The sequence below is a fragment of the Brachyistius frenatus genome, unplaced genomic scaffold (genome assembly GCF_029030835.1).
Source record: "Brachyistius frenatus isolate BFR_SWC_R1_liver_20210118 unplaced genomic scaffold, ASM2903083v1 Contig_306, whole genome shotgun sequence".
Classification (NCBI taxonomy): domain Eukaryota; kingdom Metazoa; phylum Chordata; class Actinopteri; family Embiotocidae; genus Brachyistius; species Brachyistius frenatus.
The window spans coordinates 144873-164480 of record NW_027210905.1 but is presented as its reverse complement, the minus strand read 5'-3'; the positions used below and the strand labels follow the sequence as shown (position 1 = coordinate 164480).

General features: G+C 45.4%; 1 protein-coding gene across 4 annotated transcripts in view; it reads left to right on the top strand.

Annotated features, from left to right (window-relative positions):
• rasal2 (RAS protein activator like 2) overlaps positions 1-19608 on the top strand; it is a 61375-nt gene that overhangs the window by 2465 nt on the left and 39302 nt on the right. The window contains exon 1 of one of the 4 annotated variants that reach the window (XM_069722830.1): positions 6742-8880. The exons of 1 other annotated variant lie outside the window; for it this stretch is intronic. In XM_069722830.1, the coding sequence (XP_069578931.1) occupies positions 8472-8880 (409 nt within the window). In that variant the 5' untranslated portion in view covers positions 6742-8471. Of the gene's footprint in view, positions 1-6741; positions 8881-19608 lie in introns of those variants that run through there. 2 more of the 4 variants (XM_069722828.1, XM_069722829.1) reach the window with 2 other exon arrangements.

The window sequence follows — 19608 nt, the reverse complement described above, 5'->3', positions numbered from 1 at the left end:
CTCCCATTCAGATCTTCTTTCTTATATGCACAGCTAAAGTTTTTTTTTAGTTTTTTTTAAAGAAGAAGCAAGGATCCTTTTTAATTAAGGGGAAAATTCAAAGCTGTTTGGGAAATTTAAACCACAGAGTGCCTTTAATCATCGATTAAAGGCACAGGCAAAAGATAATCCAAAATAAACCTCATCAACCTAATAATTCATTTACGCAACATTTGGTTTGAATCTGTGATTTTTCACCTGCGTTTGAAAAACATCTGCTTTCTGAATTTTAAGGTTTTTTTTACCCCCCCCCCAAAAAAAACCTTTAAAACACAGCAGAGCTGATTAACAACCTCTTAAACTCGCTCAGAAATCCCTTGAAACGCGTTAGTATTGCACCTTAAAGTTTAATTTTTAACTTTTTAAGGGCTTCAGTGTTCCACTATTAGTAGTAATTGAAACAGTGTGTGAATTTGATCCCGCTGAACATGTGTACATAACAAGTGAACGTGTCTTCAGACAACCTCGGAAAACACGGACCGAAACGTCCTCGTGGGTTTATTTAAAACTTGCGGCGAGCAGTTGTGCCCTGAAGGCAGTGCCGGTATCTGTGGAAGCAGGACTGTGTCAGGGTGTTTGCGCTGCCTTCCCCTCCCTCTTCTCCCTCCCTCCCTCCCTTCCCCCCCTGGTGTTGGCAGAGTGTGATGTCAGCAGCCGGTTTGTGCCGGTGATCTCACCCGGCAGGACTCCGGCTCTGGCATCGCGTCCTCCTCGCTGCCGCTCCACAGCTCGCATTCCTCGAATGGGTCCAACAATGGCCTGGTGGTGATGTCGCCTTCAGGGTCCACCTGGCTGCTGGCAATGTGCTGCCTTCAGGGTCCGCCTGGCTGCTGGCAATGTGCTGCCTTCAGGGTCCACCTGGCTGCTGGCAATGTGCTGCCTTCAGGGTCCACCTGGCTGCTGGCAATGTGCTGCCTTCAGGGTCCGCCTGGCTGCTGGCAATGTGCTGCCTTCAAGGTCCGCCTGGCTGCTGGCAATGTGCTGCCTTCAGGGTCCACCTGGCTGCTGGCAATGTGCTGCCTTCAGGGTCCACCTGGCTGCTGGCAATGCGCTGCCTTCAAGGTCCGCCTGGCTGCTGGCAATGTGCTGCCTTCAAGGTCCACCCGGCTTGCTGCTGCCGCGCGGTGCCTTCGAGGTCCACGTTACTGAGAGGCAAAATGTGAATGAGTCGTTTTGTTGCATCAGACCAGCAGACGATGAGCTCATCATCACCACTTTTATTTGAGTTTTAGGTTTAACTGTTTATTTTGTTTGATATGTATAAAAAAAATACAAAAAGAGTATCAATAGATTTAATAGAAGCGCTCGAGACGGACGTATCGGAGGCTCGATTTTGAAATCGTAGACGTCGCGACTTTTAAATGTTCTAAAAGAAAGAACTTCCGGACAGGGAAGTATTTACAATGTTTTGTTTACATCGCATTTGCTAATCCGGCTCGTAAACTATCTTGGCTTCGCACAAAGAGCCCGTAGCTCCGCCCACAGAGAAGAAGTACACCGATTTGTAACCTTACACGTGTCTTCGACGACACCGGAGAAGAAATAGCGTTTGCGTCCGGCTTTCATCACCAGCGTGAAGGTCTTTCCTCCGAGCCGTCCGGTCGTCCCGCTGGGTTTTTTTTTAATATTTTTTTTTTATTTAATCCATCTCTGTGTCGGCTCATTGAAAGCATCGACAAAAGTGCATTATCCAGTGAAAGGCTGCTGTGTATAAGCCTATTAAAGCTGACCGCAGACAGACGCTTTAACGGCGGGATTGATCTCCCCCCCCCCCTCCTCCCCCTCTCCCTCCCCGCCGGCCCCGCCGGCCGGCCGGCTGCGAGAGGCCATCGTGTCGGAAGTCAAGTCGGCTCAGAGGAAAGATGAGAGCATACGTTGTATAATTTCATCCTCTCGATTGATTAATCCCCTCGGCGTGACAGATGATCTGTGAAGCCGTCAGTCGGGAGAGGAAGGAGGAAGGAGGAAGTCGTCGTGACAGAAAAAGACACACCGGCGGGATCCTGTGTTTCCCGTAACACGTCACGCCACTTTTATCTCGACCTTAAATCTCCTTGACTTTCGTGTAACGAGCACCGTATTTCCTAAAATAGTGACCGGCCTTCATAATTTTAATTTTTTTAATTTGTTTTATCATTACAAAGCCTCGTTTTGATCCGCTCCCGTTTGCCCCGGTTAAAGTTACTGCGTCGCATTCGTTCTCTAGCAGACAAGATAACCCTTCATTTTTCCTCAACGAGGCTTTTATTTTGAAAAATAAACAACAAAACAAACGTACAGGAAAAATGCTGCGACTGAAATCGGACCCTCCCGCTGATCGCAAAAGCTCTTCTTAGCCGGTCGACTTAAAATCTGAAATGTTCGTCGCTAAATCCAGATTTAGTCTATTTCTGCACCCTTTCGGGCTTTTTATTTATTTATTTATTTTTTTGTGGAGGCTTTTAAAGAGTCTCCAGCGGCTTCGCCTCGGAAGTGCCACGTAAACGCATCTGTCGTATACATAATCTTATAGGACGCGTAATAATCGTGTGAAACTGCTGTACGAATGAGTCCTTGTCAGAGTTCTTCTTCTCTTGTCGATAATTTCGATCCACAAAATGGTGAAGAATCGCCTTCGGAGATGAAACGTAAAGAAATCCACTCCGATACGATGTAAAAACGAGAACCTAAACCGAACTGCAAGCCGCCGGGACACCAAGTCGGAGGGTTTCGGTGATTATCCCTCTGCTTCTAAAAAAAAAAAAACAAACCTCACACATTGGACCCCCCCCCCCACTGAGGTTCGTCAGTATTGGACGGGGGATCGTGGGAGTTTCGTCGTCCGCGATCCAATTCGCACGTTCCCGCTCGGTGCCCGTCTCCTCCGAGGCGCCACGGTGTGAAACCCAGACCAGACTTTCCGCTCTCCCTTTCTGTTTTCTCTTCTCGGGAATCAGTTCGACAAACATCGCGCTCGTAAAAAGCCGTAGCGGTTCCCCTTCGCGTGAAGAAAAAAAAAAAAAAAAAAGAGGACGTTTCAGGTCCAGACAGATTTATTGATGTGAAATGTGAACGTCAAGCTGCGAGGAAACAACTTTCGCTCAGATAAGACTTAAAAAACAACAACATTATAAACCTTTAAAAGGATTCCAGCTAAAAAAAAAAATAAAAAAAAATCAGGTACCGTCAGGTCTGCAAAATCCATCACTTAAAGATTTAATTTAATTTAACAACGAAGCCTTTATGGATGATTAAAAAGGTCAGTTAATTAGTTTTTTTTCCAGAATTTGTTTGTCCGTATGTTTAAAGTCCGGCTTATTGGAGTCCGACTCGATCCCGAGTCTGATGACGTTTGGTATTTTACAGACGCTCAACCTAATCAATTAATATAGAAGATAAATCGAAATGTTAATCGACTCGTCGGTTACTCGAGGAACAGAAAGGCCGGAGACTCCAAAAACTCAGTCGACGCCGATGCTCTTTTCCAAACGGGGAGTCTCCACCTGCTGTGGAAGTTCACAGACAAAAAAAAAACAACAACAACAACAACCCACTCTGGATTTAGTTTTGTTTCCGCCGGCCCGGCCCGGCCCAGCCCGGCCCGGCCCGCTGTCGGTTACTGGGTTCAGGTCGGTGCTTTGGTGCTTCGGGACAATGGAGGCTGATCAGTGGAGGAAATGGAAAGTTTCCTTTCCAGGGCCTCGGTCGTTATCAGGATGAAGGGTGCGCTGAGACAGGATTTCCCTCTGAAACAAAACAAGAGTCCGGCTTCTCCGGACCAAAATACGATCACCGTCTATTTCAGGACATTTTTCGGGGACATTTTCAGGAAGGGGGGGAAAAAAACCACATGGGAGGTTGTTTTATTTTTTTTTATTTTATTTTTTTCAAATTCAGCACTCAAACTTCAGCGTTTGGTACGTTTCCAGTTCAGAAGCAAACATGTATTTCACAAGTGGTTGAAGAGGTTCCTGCAGCCGGCAGGAAGTAGTCGGATGACATCAGAGGGCGTGAACGGCGTGAACGGCGGCTGCAGGTCTGTAACTACAAAGTGGATCGCTGACGGCAAACGGCTGCAGATTAAAGCCGCGGTTGTAAATGATAATTGGATTAGATGATCATCTGCTGTGGTCTGAACTCTGACCATGTGACCGTTGAACACCTCTGCTTGTCTGCCTGTCTGTCTGTCTGTCTGTCTGCCTGCTTCAGCAACCAATCACACACCTTTTTTTTTCTACCTAAAATCCCAGGTGTCCAAGCTTTTTTCAAAGAGGGCCAGATTTGATAGTGAAAATGCTCCTGAACACTTTTTTTTTTTTTTAACCATAAAAGTTACACACAAATGCACACATTTTTATTTGCAATGACGCAACATTTGTGACAAATCAAAACAAAAAAAACTAAAAAATCTGCCTTTTCGTTCACATCGAGAGAGTCGGATGAACATAAAGAACAAAACTGGTAAATATCTTCACCTCAGGTTCATTTTTAACGGGACTTATTGTGAAATGTTTGCCTGTTAACGTTTTAAGTTCAAAACATGTGAAACTTCCTCTGGTCTTTCTCACAACATCATTCAGAAAGTACATCTTTTGATTGACATCTCTCTCTCTCTCTCTCTCTCTCTCTCTATATATATATATATATATATATATATATAATATTAATATTTTAAGATGGAAGCTGTGGGCTGTTTAAAATTGACCCAAGGGCCGTGATTGGGCCCCCGGGCCGGACTTTGGACGTATCTGGCCTAAATAATATATATAAAAAAAAAAGTGTGAGTCTGCAGAAGGAACTGAGTTGCGTTTGTTCCTCTTCACGTCTGAACCCCCCGCCCTCCTCCGTTGACGTAACAGTCGCACCTCCAGGTCCGTTTCAGCAGCAGTCGGTCGTGACCTCGGTGACTTCACTTCTGCTAAAAGTTAAAAGTTCATTTCTCACCTTTTGAAAAGCAGAAGTTGAGTCTCAACTCGAGGTCAGTTACAGCAGCTGCCGCAGGGCTTTGGGTCGCGTCCCATGATCTTCATGAATGCCCTTTTTTTTTTTGCGTTGTGAAGATGCTCAAATTTCCGTTTTATTTTTATTATTATTATTTTATTTTTTTCCTCCTCTGCACTTTTATTTTAGGCTTCAACGTTGAGATCGCAGCTTTGACCTCGGCGGTTCGTTTCAGAAGCTGTTGTGGAGCTTTTCCAGCGGCTGGTACTTTTGACTTTCTTTCATTCATTCATTCAAACTTCGTCAACTCCCGTTCGGGATTTTCGTGCCGCTTTCAACCCCCCCCCCCCCAAAAAAAAAAAAAAAAAAAATTTGAACTAAAGCAGCTGCAGCTTTGCTAATCTCGAACTCGCCTTTTTTTTTTTTTGGAAAGTCGTGTCGTGCGTCCTCGGATCGGCGAGGCCCCGGTCGTGGGACATTTATCCCGGGATTCCCGAGGGGCCCGCCGCCGTCCCTCCCTCAGCTGGTATCCAGCAGCTGATTTATCGCTCTCTTTATAGCCGCCGGTTATTTTTAGCCGGAGGTCTTCTCCTGAGTTTCCGGCAGGATGGGGACAAAGAGAAGTGGACGAAGCGTCATCGCCGGGATGCTTTTTGTGGTTTTGTGGTTTTTTTTTTTAAACTCCCCTCTTTGGTCTGCGGCTCCGTTTTCAGAAGCTTGAACTTGCTGCCGTTTCCGCTCGTCCGACGACGCTTTAAAAGAGTTCAAATAAAAGTCCAGTCGGTTTCAGTCGCGGTTCCCTCTTTATGTTTCCACGCCGAGTCGAGGGACACGAACAAGACCGTCACTCTGGAAGATCTTTACGTTCGGATAAACTCCGGATCGTTTCACGCGGACACCCGACTGCTGCAGTCATCTCATTCGGTCAATCGTTCAAGTTCTTTTTAAAGGGAAAAAAAAAAAAAAGCCAAATTTTTGATGTTTTTTTTTGTTTTGTTTTTGTTTTTGGTCATCAGATGTGATAAAGGGGGTTTTTGAAAGCTGGTCAGACATTTAATGATGTCACCTCGGGGCTCGTCTCCTGACGTTTCATCGTCCAAACAAAGAAGAAAACAGGGTTTGACCGTGAAGAGGAAGTTGTGTGTAAACCGACAGACCTCTCTTCCTCCTCCTCCTCTTCAGAACAAAACTAAAGCTCCAAGGAACTTTTAAGTTACCCCTCAAAGCGCAACCACATTATCGGTTTCGACGAAGCCCGAAAGTGTCCCGTGTCCTCCGTCCTCCCGCCGTCGTCCACTTCCTGTTTGCCTCCTCACGCTCTCTCTCTCCTCCCAAGTCGTCCCCCCCCCCCCCCCCTCGGTGAGGTTTCCGGAGCAGGAATGTTCGTCACGTCTCCCGTCCGGGCTCAAAGCCAGGAAATGTCTGAGATTCCATGTTTCGGGTCAAAGATTCAGGCGGCGATGCGAGTCCTGCGCCGGGCCCGCGGAGCTCGGCGAACACGTCCGTTGTACAGGAACCAGGACGGATAAATCCCGAGCAGCACGAAATCGATAGAACCTTCTAGTTTACCAGCTGACGGCGAAGCTCCCTACAAAATTAATTCAAATACAGCGTCACGCTTGTGGTGATCTAGGGCCACTTGTGTCACAGACTATATATATATATATACATATAGAAATGGATGTCGTAAAAGTGAAACCAGTCCTGAAGCACCTTAAACGGCAATACCAGTGGCTCCAACAGACTCCCATTTTAAAAAGTATTGAACAACCAAACCGACTAAACCTGATATAAAAGTGGACGTAGCTTCCAGCTCTGAAAAATTAGGCAGCTGCGGAAGTGCCGTTAGGTGCAACACCAGCTATAGCCACTAGAGGTCGATTCAAAAAAAAAAAAGGCTCCCGCTCCATTGACCACCATTCAAGTTCTTCCGTGAAATTTCTTTTTTGAGGGGCGCGTCTGTTTGATTGGACCGCCGGGGTCGCCAATCAGATCGTTCACAAACCAAAGGGCGACGTCGCGGCCGGCTGCCCGCTCGGTCCAGATACAGAAACATTATCACTCCAAGTAATCCCAAACAATCGCCGTCGGTGTCGTGAGCTGCTTTTCTCGTCACATTCGGTTTCAGTCTTACTCTGATTGGCGCTTTGCTGCGATTAAAGTCCACGTTTGAAAACGTCATGCTTGTTTTGTCTGCTGAGTCATCTTTTTTTTTTTTTTTTAGCACTTAGCTGATTCGATCCAGTGGAACTGAATGTCTAGAATATTTCTCTTGAATTCACGAGTTTTCTCTGGTGTTATACGGTACTCTATGTTCACATTAACCTGTTTATTTGGTTTTTTTCCAACCATTTATAAGTCTCCCCCCGACCCCATGTTGGCTCGAGGAGGACTTGGCTCCGTCCTTGGCCTCCTCGGCTTAGCCTCCCCAGGTCTTAACTCTGACCTACATGCGGCGTTGGGTTTGGACACCAGGCCGCTTCATTATCTGATAAATGCCGATATGTGGGTCAGTTGGGGCGGCGTTAACCGAGACACAAATCGCCGTCGGTGTCCGGTTCATGTTTTTTTTATAGTCACGGTGAGGAAGAGCAAACGAACCCTGAAACAAATCCTTTTTTTTTAAATTTATTTTTTATTCTCCCTCATCCCCTCATGTACCTTTGATTCACAATTTTGGAGCTCTTATCCGGTGACAGAGAATCCGACTTACTGAAAGTAAAACTTAATATGTGTTATTTAGCTTTTTATGAAGAAACCGACTGAACAGAAAAACAACACAAAAAATATCTGAATCTGAAGACAATATGTTAAAAAAAAAAAAAAAAACTTATTTTTTACTGAGGATGTGAGTCGAGTAAAAGGGGCCTCAAATCGCGGGCGCATTTTCAGAGCGAGTCTTTACAAAGCTCATCCTCAGAAAGAGGTCATTTCGGCTTCTTGAAATCTGAACGCTCGGCAGTTTTCGAGCTTCGGCCGAAATGCCACTTGAGAAACTCCTGAAAAGAATCCAAACTTTCCATCTAATCCTGAAAGCGAATCTCGGCGGCCGTCGGCGAACTGGACTCGGGATCACGCGCCTTGCGGTTTGGCGTTGTGATCGGCACGTTTCTCTTGGAGGACGTAGAGGACTTCTGAGAACACGAATCCGGACGGTCGTCGCCAGGCGTCGCTCGATACCGAAACAAAGAACGACTGATGAGGAACGAGAAGGCTGAACTGTGTGCAGTTTCAGACGGGAAACCACAGGTCTGCTGCTCTGAAACCCGATTGGCCGTTCGTCTGCCGTCTGACGCTCGACTTCCTCCCAGGAAGACAAGAAAAAAAGAAGAAAGTCAGCCAGCCTGTCGAGAAAACGGCAAAGCGGCAGCTCCTTTCGGCCTGAAACCCGCCGTCGGAGTAATATGTCCGCGTCGGCGCACGGCTGTCGGCAAACCAGCTGCGTCGGCCATATCGGAGGCCTCCATCTGCTCGCCGCCGCTGCCCGGAGGAAGCCTTGAGTGCGCCGGACCATGAGCGGAAGCGGAGACGCCCCCGAGGGTCCGGCCGGGGGTCCCCGCCGGGCCTTAAACCGCTGGCACCGTTACAGGAAGCCGGCCAAGATGGCCGCCCTCGACGTCAAAGTGCAAAACACGGAGCCTCCTCACCTGCGGCTGCTCAGCTTGCCGAGGTTCTTGCAGACCGACAGGAGCGGGGAGCGGTCCCACGGAGGCCAGGCGAGGCCCGGCTCCCTGCGCAGGTTCATCCCCTACCTGCGGTCCCTGTCCGAGCCCGGAGGAGCCGCCGCCGGAGGCCCCCAGAGGACGCCGCTCAGGAAGACGGGATCGGACGTGCCGTCGAGAGCCAACTCCATCAGCACCTTCATCAGCTCGCTGTCCCGGAGGATCAGCGGCGTCCTCAGGGACGAAGAGGAAGAGTCCGGTATGTTTGATTTATATATCCCCCCCCCCCCCCACCACCACCACCACCACCTAAAACACGACCCACTCCGCGAAATAACACGAGACACATTCAGAGACGGAAAAGGAGAAGAAATCTGGTAAAACTGCCTCCGTTATGGTTTCCCAGCAGCCTTTGTGTGTGTGTGTGTGTGTGTGTGTGTGTGTGTGTGTGTGTGTGTGTGTGTGTGTGTGTGTGTGTGCTCGATTAACGTGCAAACATTCACACACCCACAAACAAACACAACAAAACACAAACACAAACACGTCCAGGTCGTCGCATCGTTCAGGTGTTAGGTCTGTAAATATTTTCTTAAACCGAGCAAAGATTATTTCCCCGAGAAAATCCTCCAAAAAAAAACCTCCGGATTGAACGATTATTACGAGATGGGAAACTAATTATCTTTTGAGGTTTTTGACTGTTGGTCAAACAAAACCAAACACTTTCAGGCAGCGACGTGGCTCGAAATGAATTTTTTTTGGGGGGTGCTTTGCCTGCGATTTGGTTGATAAATCATCTGGAGAGGGGTTCCAGGTCAGGGTTTTGGGAGACCGGTTGATTGACAGCAAGCAAAGAAGCAATCTCGGTAGTTTTCGATCACCCTCCGGTGGATCCGATCCGGCGGCAAACCTTTTCTTTTTTTTCCCCAGCCATAAAAACTGTTTTCTGAAGGAAAACCTTGAATATCCTTTGTTGTTCTGAAAGAAAGGCCTCCTCCTCTTCCTCCTCCTCCTCCTCCTCCTCGAGAGCTCAAAATCAGCCCTTCAGCTGCTTCACCGAGATGTTCACATTCGCGCGGAGAGCGTGTGCGCACTGCGTGTAGCGCTCAGCCGAGCGGACGCATCGAAGGTTAAATTATGCCGATTGCGTTCCCCGCCAGAACATCGCGTCGTGTGCAGTTGAGATATTTTGAAGCCGCGATAATGAAACGTGTGTTTTCATGCAGAAATCACAGCAGCGGCGACTTTCACTATTCCTCCCGTTTTTAATTCCGTTTCACCACCGACCGGGACTTCGTCGCGCGTCGGTCCGCCCGGGCTCACGTTTTTTTAATAATACTCCAAAAGAGTTCAGGAATTGCAAAATCTGCGATCAGAATTCACCAGCAGGTCATTTATAACCCAGCACAGAAAGAAAGGAAACGTCATTCATTTTTGTCGGCACGGCAGAATATTTTGGCAGCGGTTGATCTGAAAATGGATCCACATCAATAAATGTACCTCTCGTGTTGGATAAAAGGCAATAAACAGCTGATTAGAGTCCACCGGGAGTATAGAAGCGAACAAATATATGTAAATTTGAGTTACCCGGGCTTAGGTATAAAGATATTTGTGAGATTCTCAGTAATTTTATAGTTTATATTTCCGTCTGGAAAATTAATTTGTGATTCTGTAGCTTCAATATCTGATATTTAGAGCCGTGTTATTGTTCCACCCTCCGAGTGTACAAACAGGTGATTGAAGCACATCGAAGCTGTGGTGGTTCTTAGTCTTGGTCAGGTTTTTTTTTTTTTTTAAGTGTTTTTCTAGAGAAACCTGCAAACACAGAATTATTTTTGGTCGATTTGAAGATAAGGTTTTTCTACATCCTGCTGAGACATAACGTCCTTTAATCCTCGATATGCTCTTGAAGCGATACTACGGTGACCTTGTAATTGTCTCAATGTGTCTATTAAAATTCAAGTCTGTAGTGAGATTTTTGTTTTGCTAACTTTTAATTGTTTTTTTATTTTTATTTTTTATTTATTTATTTTTTCAGTTTTATCTTTGTTGTTGTTCGATGCACTTTTACTTTACTGTACGGGATTGAAATCCCCCCTGGAAATATGGTGGTTTAAATGTTTTGTGTCATTTTTAGGAACATATTTTGTTGTTTTTCTGAGTCAGTGAGAGCAAGTGGGTGTAAGTGGCCCCAGTATGGAGCCTTGGGGAACTCCGCATGTCCCTTTTTTTTTTTTTTTTTAAACCAACCGACGCACAAAAAAGAAAGTCCCCGCCCTTTAAGTGGGACTCAAACCTAGTTTTTTCGTCGATATCATAACATGTTGTCGACAACTTTGTCGAGCGAAGCGCTGAAATCCATTAATATCAATTCAGACGCCGTTTCAGTTGATGTCATTGAAGAAGAGCTTTTTCTCAGTGCCGCAGTCCGGCGGAAATCCTCACTGGAAGACGTCAAACATATATATAAAAAAAAAAATATATATATATATATATTTATATATATATATATATACACGTTAAACTCCATCTCATCCGTCGTCCACACGAGAAAAAAAAAACGAACTTTAGGTGTCTTCCCTCCTCCCACTGAGTCCGACCTCTGTGATGGTGGATTAAAAAACGGGGATGGGGAGGAGCTCGAGGAGGAGGAGGACGAGGACGAAGAGGAGGAGGAGGAGGATGTAGAAAAAAAAAAGATTTTGTTTAAACATTTTGAGCCAGTGGTTTATGGGGGAACATAGGGTCATAAGGTTGAAGGGGCGGGTTTGCATGGAAGATCGCAGGCAGATCAGGAAACCTGGTTTCATTTGGAAAAGCACAAAAATGTAAAAAACAAAAACAAAAAAACCTTTCGAAGCTTCCTGCTAGATTTGAATCAACTCAGACCGACGCCGAAGCCTCGTTTTTACTTCGTGAGAAACGCTTCGAAACAGAACAATGGATTCGACCTCACTCGGTCTGGTTGCCTGCACGCTGTTCGTATTAATAGGTGATTTGGAAGTGCAGCGCCCACAATGCACTGGGGGATTTCGGAAAGTATGCCGAATTAGCTATTTGCGGTTCCTGCTCGGGGTTTACCCACAGATGTACAGACGAGTTTCAGGGGATTATCTGGATACCGAAGAAAACTTAAAAACATGGAAAAATTCAAACAAGTTCTGCATACAGAGCTTTTTTCTTTTTTTTTTTCTTCTATGATTTCTGAGCAGATTTATGGTCGTTTGTAGACAAATATAACCTCGGAAAGTCTGTCCTGCTGGCCAGATATTATCAAATGAATATGATCACGTGTTTTTTTAAAGCCATTTATCCAATAAAAGGACCCAGCTTTTTTCTGGTGCCAGCTTCATTACACGTGCGAATTTACAAAAGAAAAATGCACATTATTAAAAACAGAACTGCACCAGTTTCTTTTTCTTGAAAATGTTTTCTTATACCTTTAAAAAGTATTTTAAAGCTGTTTTTCTTTCAGTTCCTCAGTCTGAGACTTGATAGTTGTGAAACAAACAGGAACCGATTTCTGCGAGGAGAATTTTTATCATTTCAAATGCTTCGGCAAATAAAAAAATACCGAACTGCTTTTCTCTGATTTACATAATTTGACTGTAATCGGACAACAACTTTGCACGTTTCATTCTGCAGAGTCAGCAGTGTGCGACGTACTCAGTAGAGTGTTTTTAAAATACAGTGCAGTAACTTCTGTACAGTGTGACAGTTGTTGGAAATGTGTGTCAGTGTGAACAGAAACTGCTGTAAACGGACATAGTATGAAAGTTTCCAGGAGGCCCAGAGCATGCTGGGTGATTTAAAAAAAAAAAAAAAACAACAAAACACACACACACACACACACACACACACACACACACACACACACACACACACACACACACACACACACACACACACACACACACACACACACACACACACACACAGGTCTGATTCACCCTCCTGCTCTCACACGAAGTTTCCATGTGAAAATGAAGAGCTTTTGCTAAGTGGAGGCTAATTAAACCGTGTGTGTGTGTGTGTGTGTGTGTGTGTGTGTGTGTGTGTGTGTGTGTGTGTGTGTGTGTGTGTGTGTGTGTGTGTGTGTGTGTGCGCGCCTCGCTGGCTCTGGGCATCCTGGCAGAAACCCTGTTAATCTGAGGTGTGTGTGTGTGTGTGTGTGTGTGTGTGTGTGTGTGTGTGTGTGTGTGTGTGTGTGTGTGTGTGTGTGTGTGTGTGTGTGTGTGTGTGTGAGTGAGCATTTTTACACGTCTTTAAGAGGACAATTTTGCATCCACATTTACATTTTGTCTGGTTGTCCCTTTGAAACGCACCATCAAAACTGCGTAACGAGTCGCACCTGGGTTTTAGGTTGCCGTCGGTTACGGTCTCTTGGAAGTGTTAGGACGCGCCGTGCGACATGTTAGAAATCAAAAGTAGTTCAGTGAAAAGCTGCTCGTGGAAAAAAAGAGAAGCTCAGCTGGTAAATCGAAGGTGGGTGGAGGGGACGGGGGGGATTGTTGGTTTTGGAAAGTTACAGAAATGTTCGGACACAGAAGCCCAGTGTCCGACATCATGGGGGGGGGGGCTTTTCTTTATGTTTTATAGTGGCAGATGGCAAGACGGCTTTTTAAAAAAAAAAATTTAGTTTGCATCAGCGCCACCTTCTGACAGGAGCAACGCATTACGAGCAGTCGTGCGCGTTAAAGGTAACGGGGTCGCGTGACATCACGGTTAGCGCTTTTCGAGTGTCGCGGCGTCGTCGTCGGACGTCTCAGGAATGTACCGCGTCATCGAGGGTCCTCACAACAATAGAAGAACCAATTCGTGTGTGTGTGTGTGTGTGTGTGTGTGTGTGTGTGTGTGTGTGTGTGTGTGTGTGTGTGTGTGTGTGTGTGTGTGTCCTCCTTTTGTATGCAGATTGCCCCGCCACAATAAAAGCCCGCACAGTCACAAAAGGGAAGCTCATTAACCTTTCAGAGCTCTGGCCAGCGGCGGTGGGAAAGCGACCCCTCTTCTTCCCTCCGACCCCTGTGCTTTTTTTTTTTTTTTTCAGGGCAGCTGAACAACGCCTCGAACAACTTTTATGAAACGAGTTCAACACGTGTCAGAACGTCCAGAGAGTTTTTTTTCTCCATTCGTTCATCAGATGGCGGTCGTCTTATCTCCTCCTCTGGACTCCGGTGTCTCGATGAGTCCAGACGTCACGTGGATGCCGCCGTCGCTCCGTATAACAGACTGTATATAAAAATGGACGTAGTCTCCGGGTCTGAAAAGTAAAGCCTGGTTTGATTGACACGCCGGGGGAGAGAGGGGGGGGGGGGGGGGGTGCGGTCAGGGTTTTTCGTGCAAATATGGTCACTTCTGGTTCTAAAAAGCATCAGCTGGTGAAAAAAAACCCCAAAAAAACGTCGTTGTTGTTGGAATTATTATTATTTTTGTTGTTCTTTTGGTGAAAATCGGCAAAAACATCCTCCAGCCCCCCCCCCCCTCCACTTCCACCACGCAGTCTGCTGTCCTGATTGACACTTGAGGGAGTCTGCTTTGTAGATGCGAATGCGGGAGAGTCCCGCTGAGGTCAGCGCGTTTAAATATTAAACAAGAGTCCCCGTCGCTTCGGGCTGAACGACAAAAGAGCCGCAAGTCGCCGCGCAGCGCTCCGGACGTAGGTCGAGATAAAACATCGACCTGTCACGGAGTCATTTCCCACAAACCGATAACTAACCGGAGCGGCAGCATAAACCATCTGAAGGAGCGAAAGATTGGGGAAAAAAAAAAATACCAGTGAATAATTTAACAGATTTTTTTTGTTGTTGTTTTTTTCTAACACAAGCCATCAGAAAGCAGCCAATAAAACCTGAATAAGGAAATCTCAGTGAAACTGAACTGCAGCTTCACAGCTGCTGATTTTCAGCAGCCGAATTTCGTTTCGGGAAACAAACGACTCGAGTTTAAATGTCTTAAAAAAAAATAATAAAAAAAATAAAACACGACCTTGAGAGCAGCTGGAATTTGTGCCAAAGTCGTCCCGTTAAGTGGCGTGCGGCGCTGCGACCGAGAATAGCGTTGATGTTTCTGTGTGGCTGAGCTGAGTGCAGCGTCTGTCCTCTCCAGAGAGCTTCGCTTCGCTTCGCTCGCCCGAGCGGAGCTGCAGCCGTCACTCGGGGAAAAAATAAAAAAAAAGACTCGCCTGCCGACACAAATTTATTCTTCCCGTTGAACGAGAGCGCAGTTAGAGAGCAAAACTTCACAGGTTTAAAAAAAAAAAAAAAAAAAGAGGGCGGCGGCGGCGAACACTTCCTGTTTTAGATTCTTTCATTTGGGAAGTTTAATTTGACAGTTTATGTCCTAAAAAAAAAGAAGCTCATGTTTAGCTGCAAAATTTCAGCATATATGTTATATGTAATTTTTTTTGATAATTTCTTGCAAGTAATGTTTTTTTTTATTGATTATTGGTCAATTAATCTGCTAACTAGTTTCTCAGTTAATCCGATTTTATGGTAAAATGTCAAGAAATAATTAAAAACATCTAAACACAGTCTGAGCTGAGCCCCTAACAAAAAAAAAAAAAAAAAAAAAATTCACTCAAAAAAAAAGAAGAAAATTTGAAAATAAATCGGCACATTTGAGAATCTAAGACTTGTTTTATATTTTTGGCTTAAAAAAATAAAAAAATAAAAGTGTTTCCTGTTGTAACGGCTGCAGACTCGTCGTGCAACAGTGAGTCGCGTTTTCTGACAAACGCTTCATCGTTTCAAGGCGGGAGGTAATAACGCTTCTGACAGACGGTTTCCCAGCAGAGATACTCGCGGACGAAACAGAAGCTCGACTCTTTAAAAAAAATTAAAAATAAATAAATAAAACTGTTTCTCTGTCGGGGTCCAATCTGTTAATTGCAGTAATTTCCTCCGTCAGACAAAAGCTCCTCTTCAGCCCGTTTCACACCTCGGTCGGAGCTGATGGCGGCTGTTAAACCCTGAAGACGTGTCACCGCCGACCATTTTTTATTTATTTTTTATTTTACTTTTACACTCTAAAAATTTTAAAAAAAAAAAAATCTATTTTTTAGTTTGCGTCTCGGTCACATTTCCTGAAGAACCGCGTTTAACTGTCGGTGTATTTAATTCGCCGAAGTAAACGTTTATTTGCTGAATCGTCATATTGAACGATGTCACGTTTAAGCGGTGCGCTTCGTGATATTGGTCAGACTTTGCTAATTATTTTATTTACGATGCGGTTATTCTAAATCTGTTCAATTTCAATTTTTTTTTGCTGTTTTCTCAAACCACAAACCAAAGTTAAGATATTTATCTCTAAAAAAATCGGATATTTAAAGGTGCTTTTAGCGAATTGAATGTCGGTATCGTGTCAGGATGAGCTCAACTTGTAACAAGAGCAGGTCTCGACCGGGATTAAGGCTGGACTGTGGTAACGTAATGCTCTGAGGGCTTTTAATTTGAAATGGGAGCTTTTATTTTGAAACTGACACAGGAAGTTTGAGATGCTTCCTCCTATAAATGCTCCTCGACACTGGTTTGCATTTATGGCTTCTGGTTGTCACCTTAAACACGAAATATCTCCGCGCCGTGCAGCTGCACCCGTTGTTGTTGTTGTTGTTGTTGTTGTTGCAGTACTGAAGTCTACTGAATATTTGTACGTTGGGAATGGAATTTGGAAAATAAAAACAACGCAGTTTATAGTTTAGAAGTTTATAACAACTGACGTCAAGAAAACGTAACATTAACATCTGCGTCACCCGATGGGACCAAAAACTTTAAAGTGAAATGTCCTGAAAGCGACGTTACCGGTGAAAACACACCATCGGCAGGTCCAGTAAAACCTTTTTTATTTTACTCCCAAAACAAATCGCAGCTTTTCTCTGAACTGCTCGATATGACGAGAGAAAGGGAGAGGAAACGGCAGGAAGATCAGGACTGCGCCTCCTCCAGGCTGACGAGCAGGAGGTGTTTGTTCTCTGAATGTTTGCTTTGTTTTAATGAGTTGGAGGAAAAAAAATAAAAAAAAAACTCGTCTTTATTTCCTGTCTTGTTTCAATCAGACGGTCCGGGCTCGATCTGTTCATATTTGTGACAGACAAACAGTTCAAAGCTCCCCTTACTGCTGTGTGTGTGTGTGTGTGTGTGTGTGTGTGTGTGTGTGTGTGTGTGTGTGTGTGTGTGTGTGTGTGTGTGTGTGTGTGTGTGTGTGTGTTATCTACAGCCCGGGTCGGTCTCAGCGACACACCCCTCTCTGTTCTGACTGGTTTCACCACCCCCTCCACCCCCCACCCCCTCCACCCACTCCACCCACTCCTTTTTTTTTTCCTGCTGAATGGTCCCATCTTGATAAAGCAGTGATGTGATGTTGCCGCACCGTGATTGGACGACAGCTGCTGTGTTTACGGATCGCTATGACGACCAGACCTGCCCTGCTGCAGAGGGGAATATACAGGTCGACAGACAAAGCGGCCTCTGTTGGTGTGTGTGTGTGTGTGTGTGTGTGTGTGTGTGTGTGTGTGTGTGTGTGTGTGTGCGTGCGTGCATGCACTTCATCTTTGTGAGAACCGGTTAACCCTTCGGTAGCACGGGGTTTTAACGGCGTCTCTCCCTTTTGTCAAAGTCCCGGCGACCTTTGACCTTTCTAACCGTCCAAATCAAATCAGCTCCTCCTCGAGTCCGAGTGAACATTTCCGCCACGTTTTGAACAAGTTCCCTGGAAGTCTCCCCCGAGATAAGAGGCGGGCGGACGGACGGAGGACACGCGACAACGTGAAAACAGAATTACTATTAAAACGATTCTATCAGCTGTTTATTCGTAGCTTTAACGGTCAATAACGGCAGCAACTGAAGCTTTTTTTGTTGTTGTTTGTTTGTTTGTTTTCTTTTTCTTAGTTCCTCAGCGAGCGCTAATAAAAAAAACCCTGACAGTTTGTCCTGCTGCCTGCGGGTTGGCGGTTCAGCGTCGTGTTCATCGGTTCGGTCCGGTCCGTGCGAAAGCGCCGATCGTGGAAAAAAAAAAAAATTACTCGCGTGAGCGTCTTGAGTCGCGAAAACCCCAAAAAAGATTCAAGAGAATCCCGATTATAGTTCAAGTAAACATAAACAGCAGCGTGAACACTGTGTGTGTGTGTGTGTGTGTGTGTGTGTTGTGTGTGTGTGTGTGTGTGTGTGTGTGTGTGTGTGTGTGTGTGTGTGTGTGTGTGTGTGTGGACAGGTGCTCGACTCTCCCAGCTCTCAGACATTCCCAGTGGAGGTTTGGCCGGAGTCGAGTTTCTCTTCACACCAACACACAACAACAACAACAACAACGCCTGAGACACACACACACACACACACACACACACACGCACACGCGCGCACGCACACACACTCGGTGTTTTAATCCACCAGTGGAAAACACGGCTCCTCTTCCACCTCCTCCCGACCTCTTGTAGCTGCGCTGCCTGGCTCGCGGGCACCTCGGCGGCGTCGGCGTATCTGGACTGGGAGATTTAATCAGGCGTTTCTCCATCAGCAAGTCGCTCGCAATCGGACACGCCTCAACGGCGACGTGTGAGAGTCCGTCGGACCATCACGCGACGAGAGATAAACTTCATTTGCCGATGAAGACGGTGAGATTTAGTCGAAAGCTCTGTAAAAGTCGTGAGTTAAGATGATTAAGGATTAATTTGTTTTTTGCGATTTAGTTTTTTTTTTTTAATCGGCTTTGGAAATACTTGTTTGATACCAAACTCAAAGTCCACTGGGAGCTTTCAGACAGGTTTGGGGATCAGTTGTTAAGGAGACGGTTCATTTTGGAAAAGAAATACAAATTTAGTTGAGATTTTAAGTGTTTTTTTTTTTTAGAGTGAACATTTTAGGGCCACCAGACTCCTTTACAGTTTTGACGTATTGTGAGTGACGCGTACGTACGACACGGAGTTTAATCGCACAAAGCAACAAAGGAAAATGGCAAAAGTGTTTTCGTGTAAAATATCCACCTGCAAACATTTCTGCGCCGTTATAAAAATGGTCAGTGGCTCATCAGTGGGTTTTTGTCTTGGTTGTGTTGTTGTAGTGTTTCAGTCTAATAATGCCACCAGAAGTAAAGTTGAAGAATCAGCAAAAAAAAAAAAAAAAAAAAAAATTTGTAAAGCCCATTCATTCAAAAATTAGCTACACAGGAAACTTATAAATAAATGATAAAGATGATTTCACTGCATGACGGGCAAAAAAACCTTTTGGGCTTCTGAGTGGATGAACATTTTGTATTTAATGAAACTGGAAGTCTGTGTAGCTTCTTTTAATGTTTAAATGACAAGATTTCCAAATGGAGCTTTTGTATTGGATTGCTGCTTTTTGTTGGATTTTTGTTTTGTTTTTTTCTTCTCAAAACAAGGACAAAAGTGATGAATGGGACTCGTTTTTTTTTTCTCGGCTGTTTCTTGATGTTCTTTCACGACTTCGGCAGTTTGAGTCCTTTTGTGAGCTCCCGTCCGGAGCTCTTTTGGAGTTATTTTTTGGTTTTTTTTTGCGTGATGCCCGGGTTGAAAGCAGGTACGAGGTGTTACGTAAGGCCAGCAGCAGCAGCAGCAGCAGCAGCAGCCGCCGCCGGTGGCGTTGTGCATCCACGTGTCTCATCAGCGGCAGCAGACCCGGGGATCAGCTCATTATAGCCGAGTCGTAGGCCGTCGCCGCTCGGAGACAGAACAGGGGAAAAAAACGGCCAATTAGTCGTCTTCTTCTTCTTCTTCTTCTTCTTCTTTTCTTCTTCTTCTTCTTCTTCTTCTTCTTCTTCGTCATCTTCGGTCGCTGCTCTTTCACTCAGCAGCTCCGAAGCAGGTGCGAGTTCCCTTCGTGTCTCCCGGGGTTTTTTCTTTTCTGAGCCACTGAGCCTCTCTCGCGGGTGATTTAGTATGCAGCCAGAAATAGGCCTCTGAAAACGTAGATGCTCAGCTGCTTTTTTTTTTCTTTTTTTTTCTGCACAAACACCGCTTCGTCCTTCATCTCGTTCGTCAACG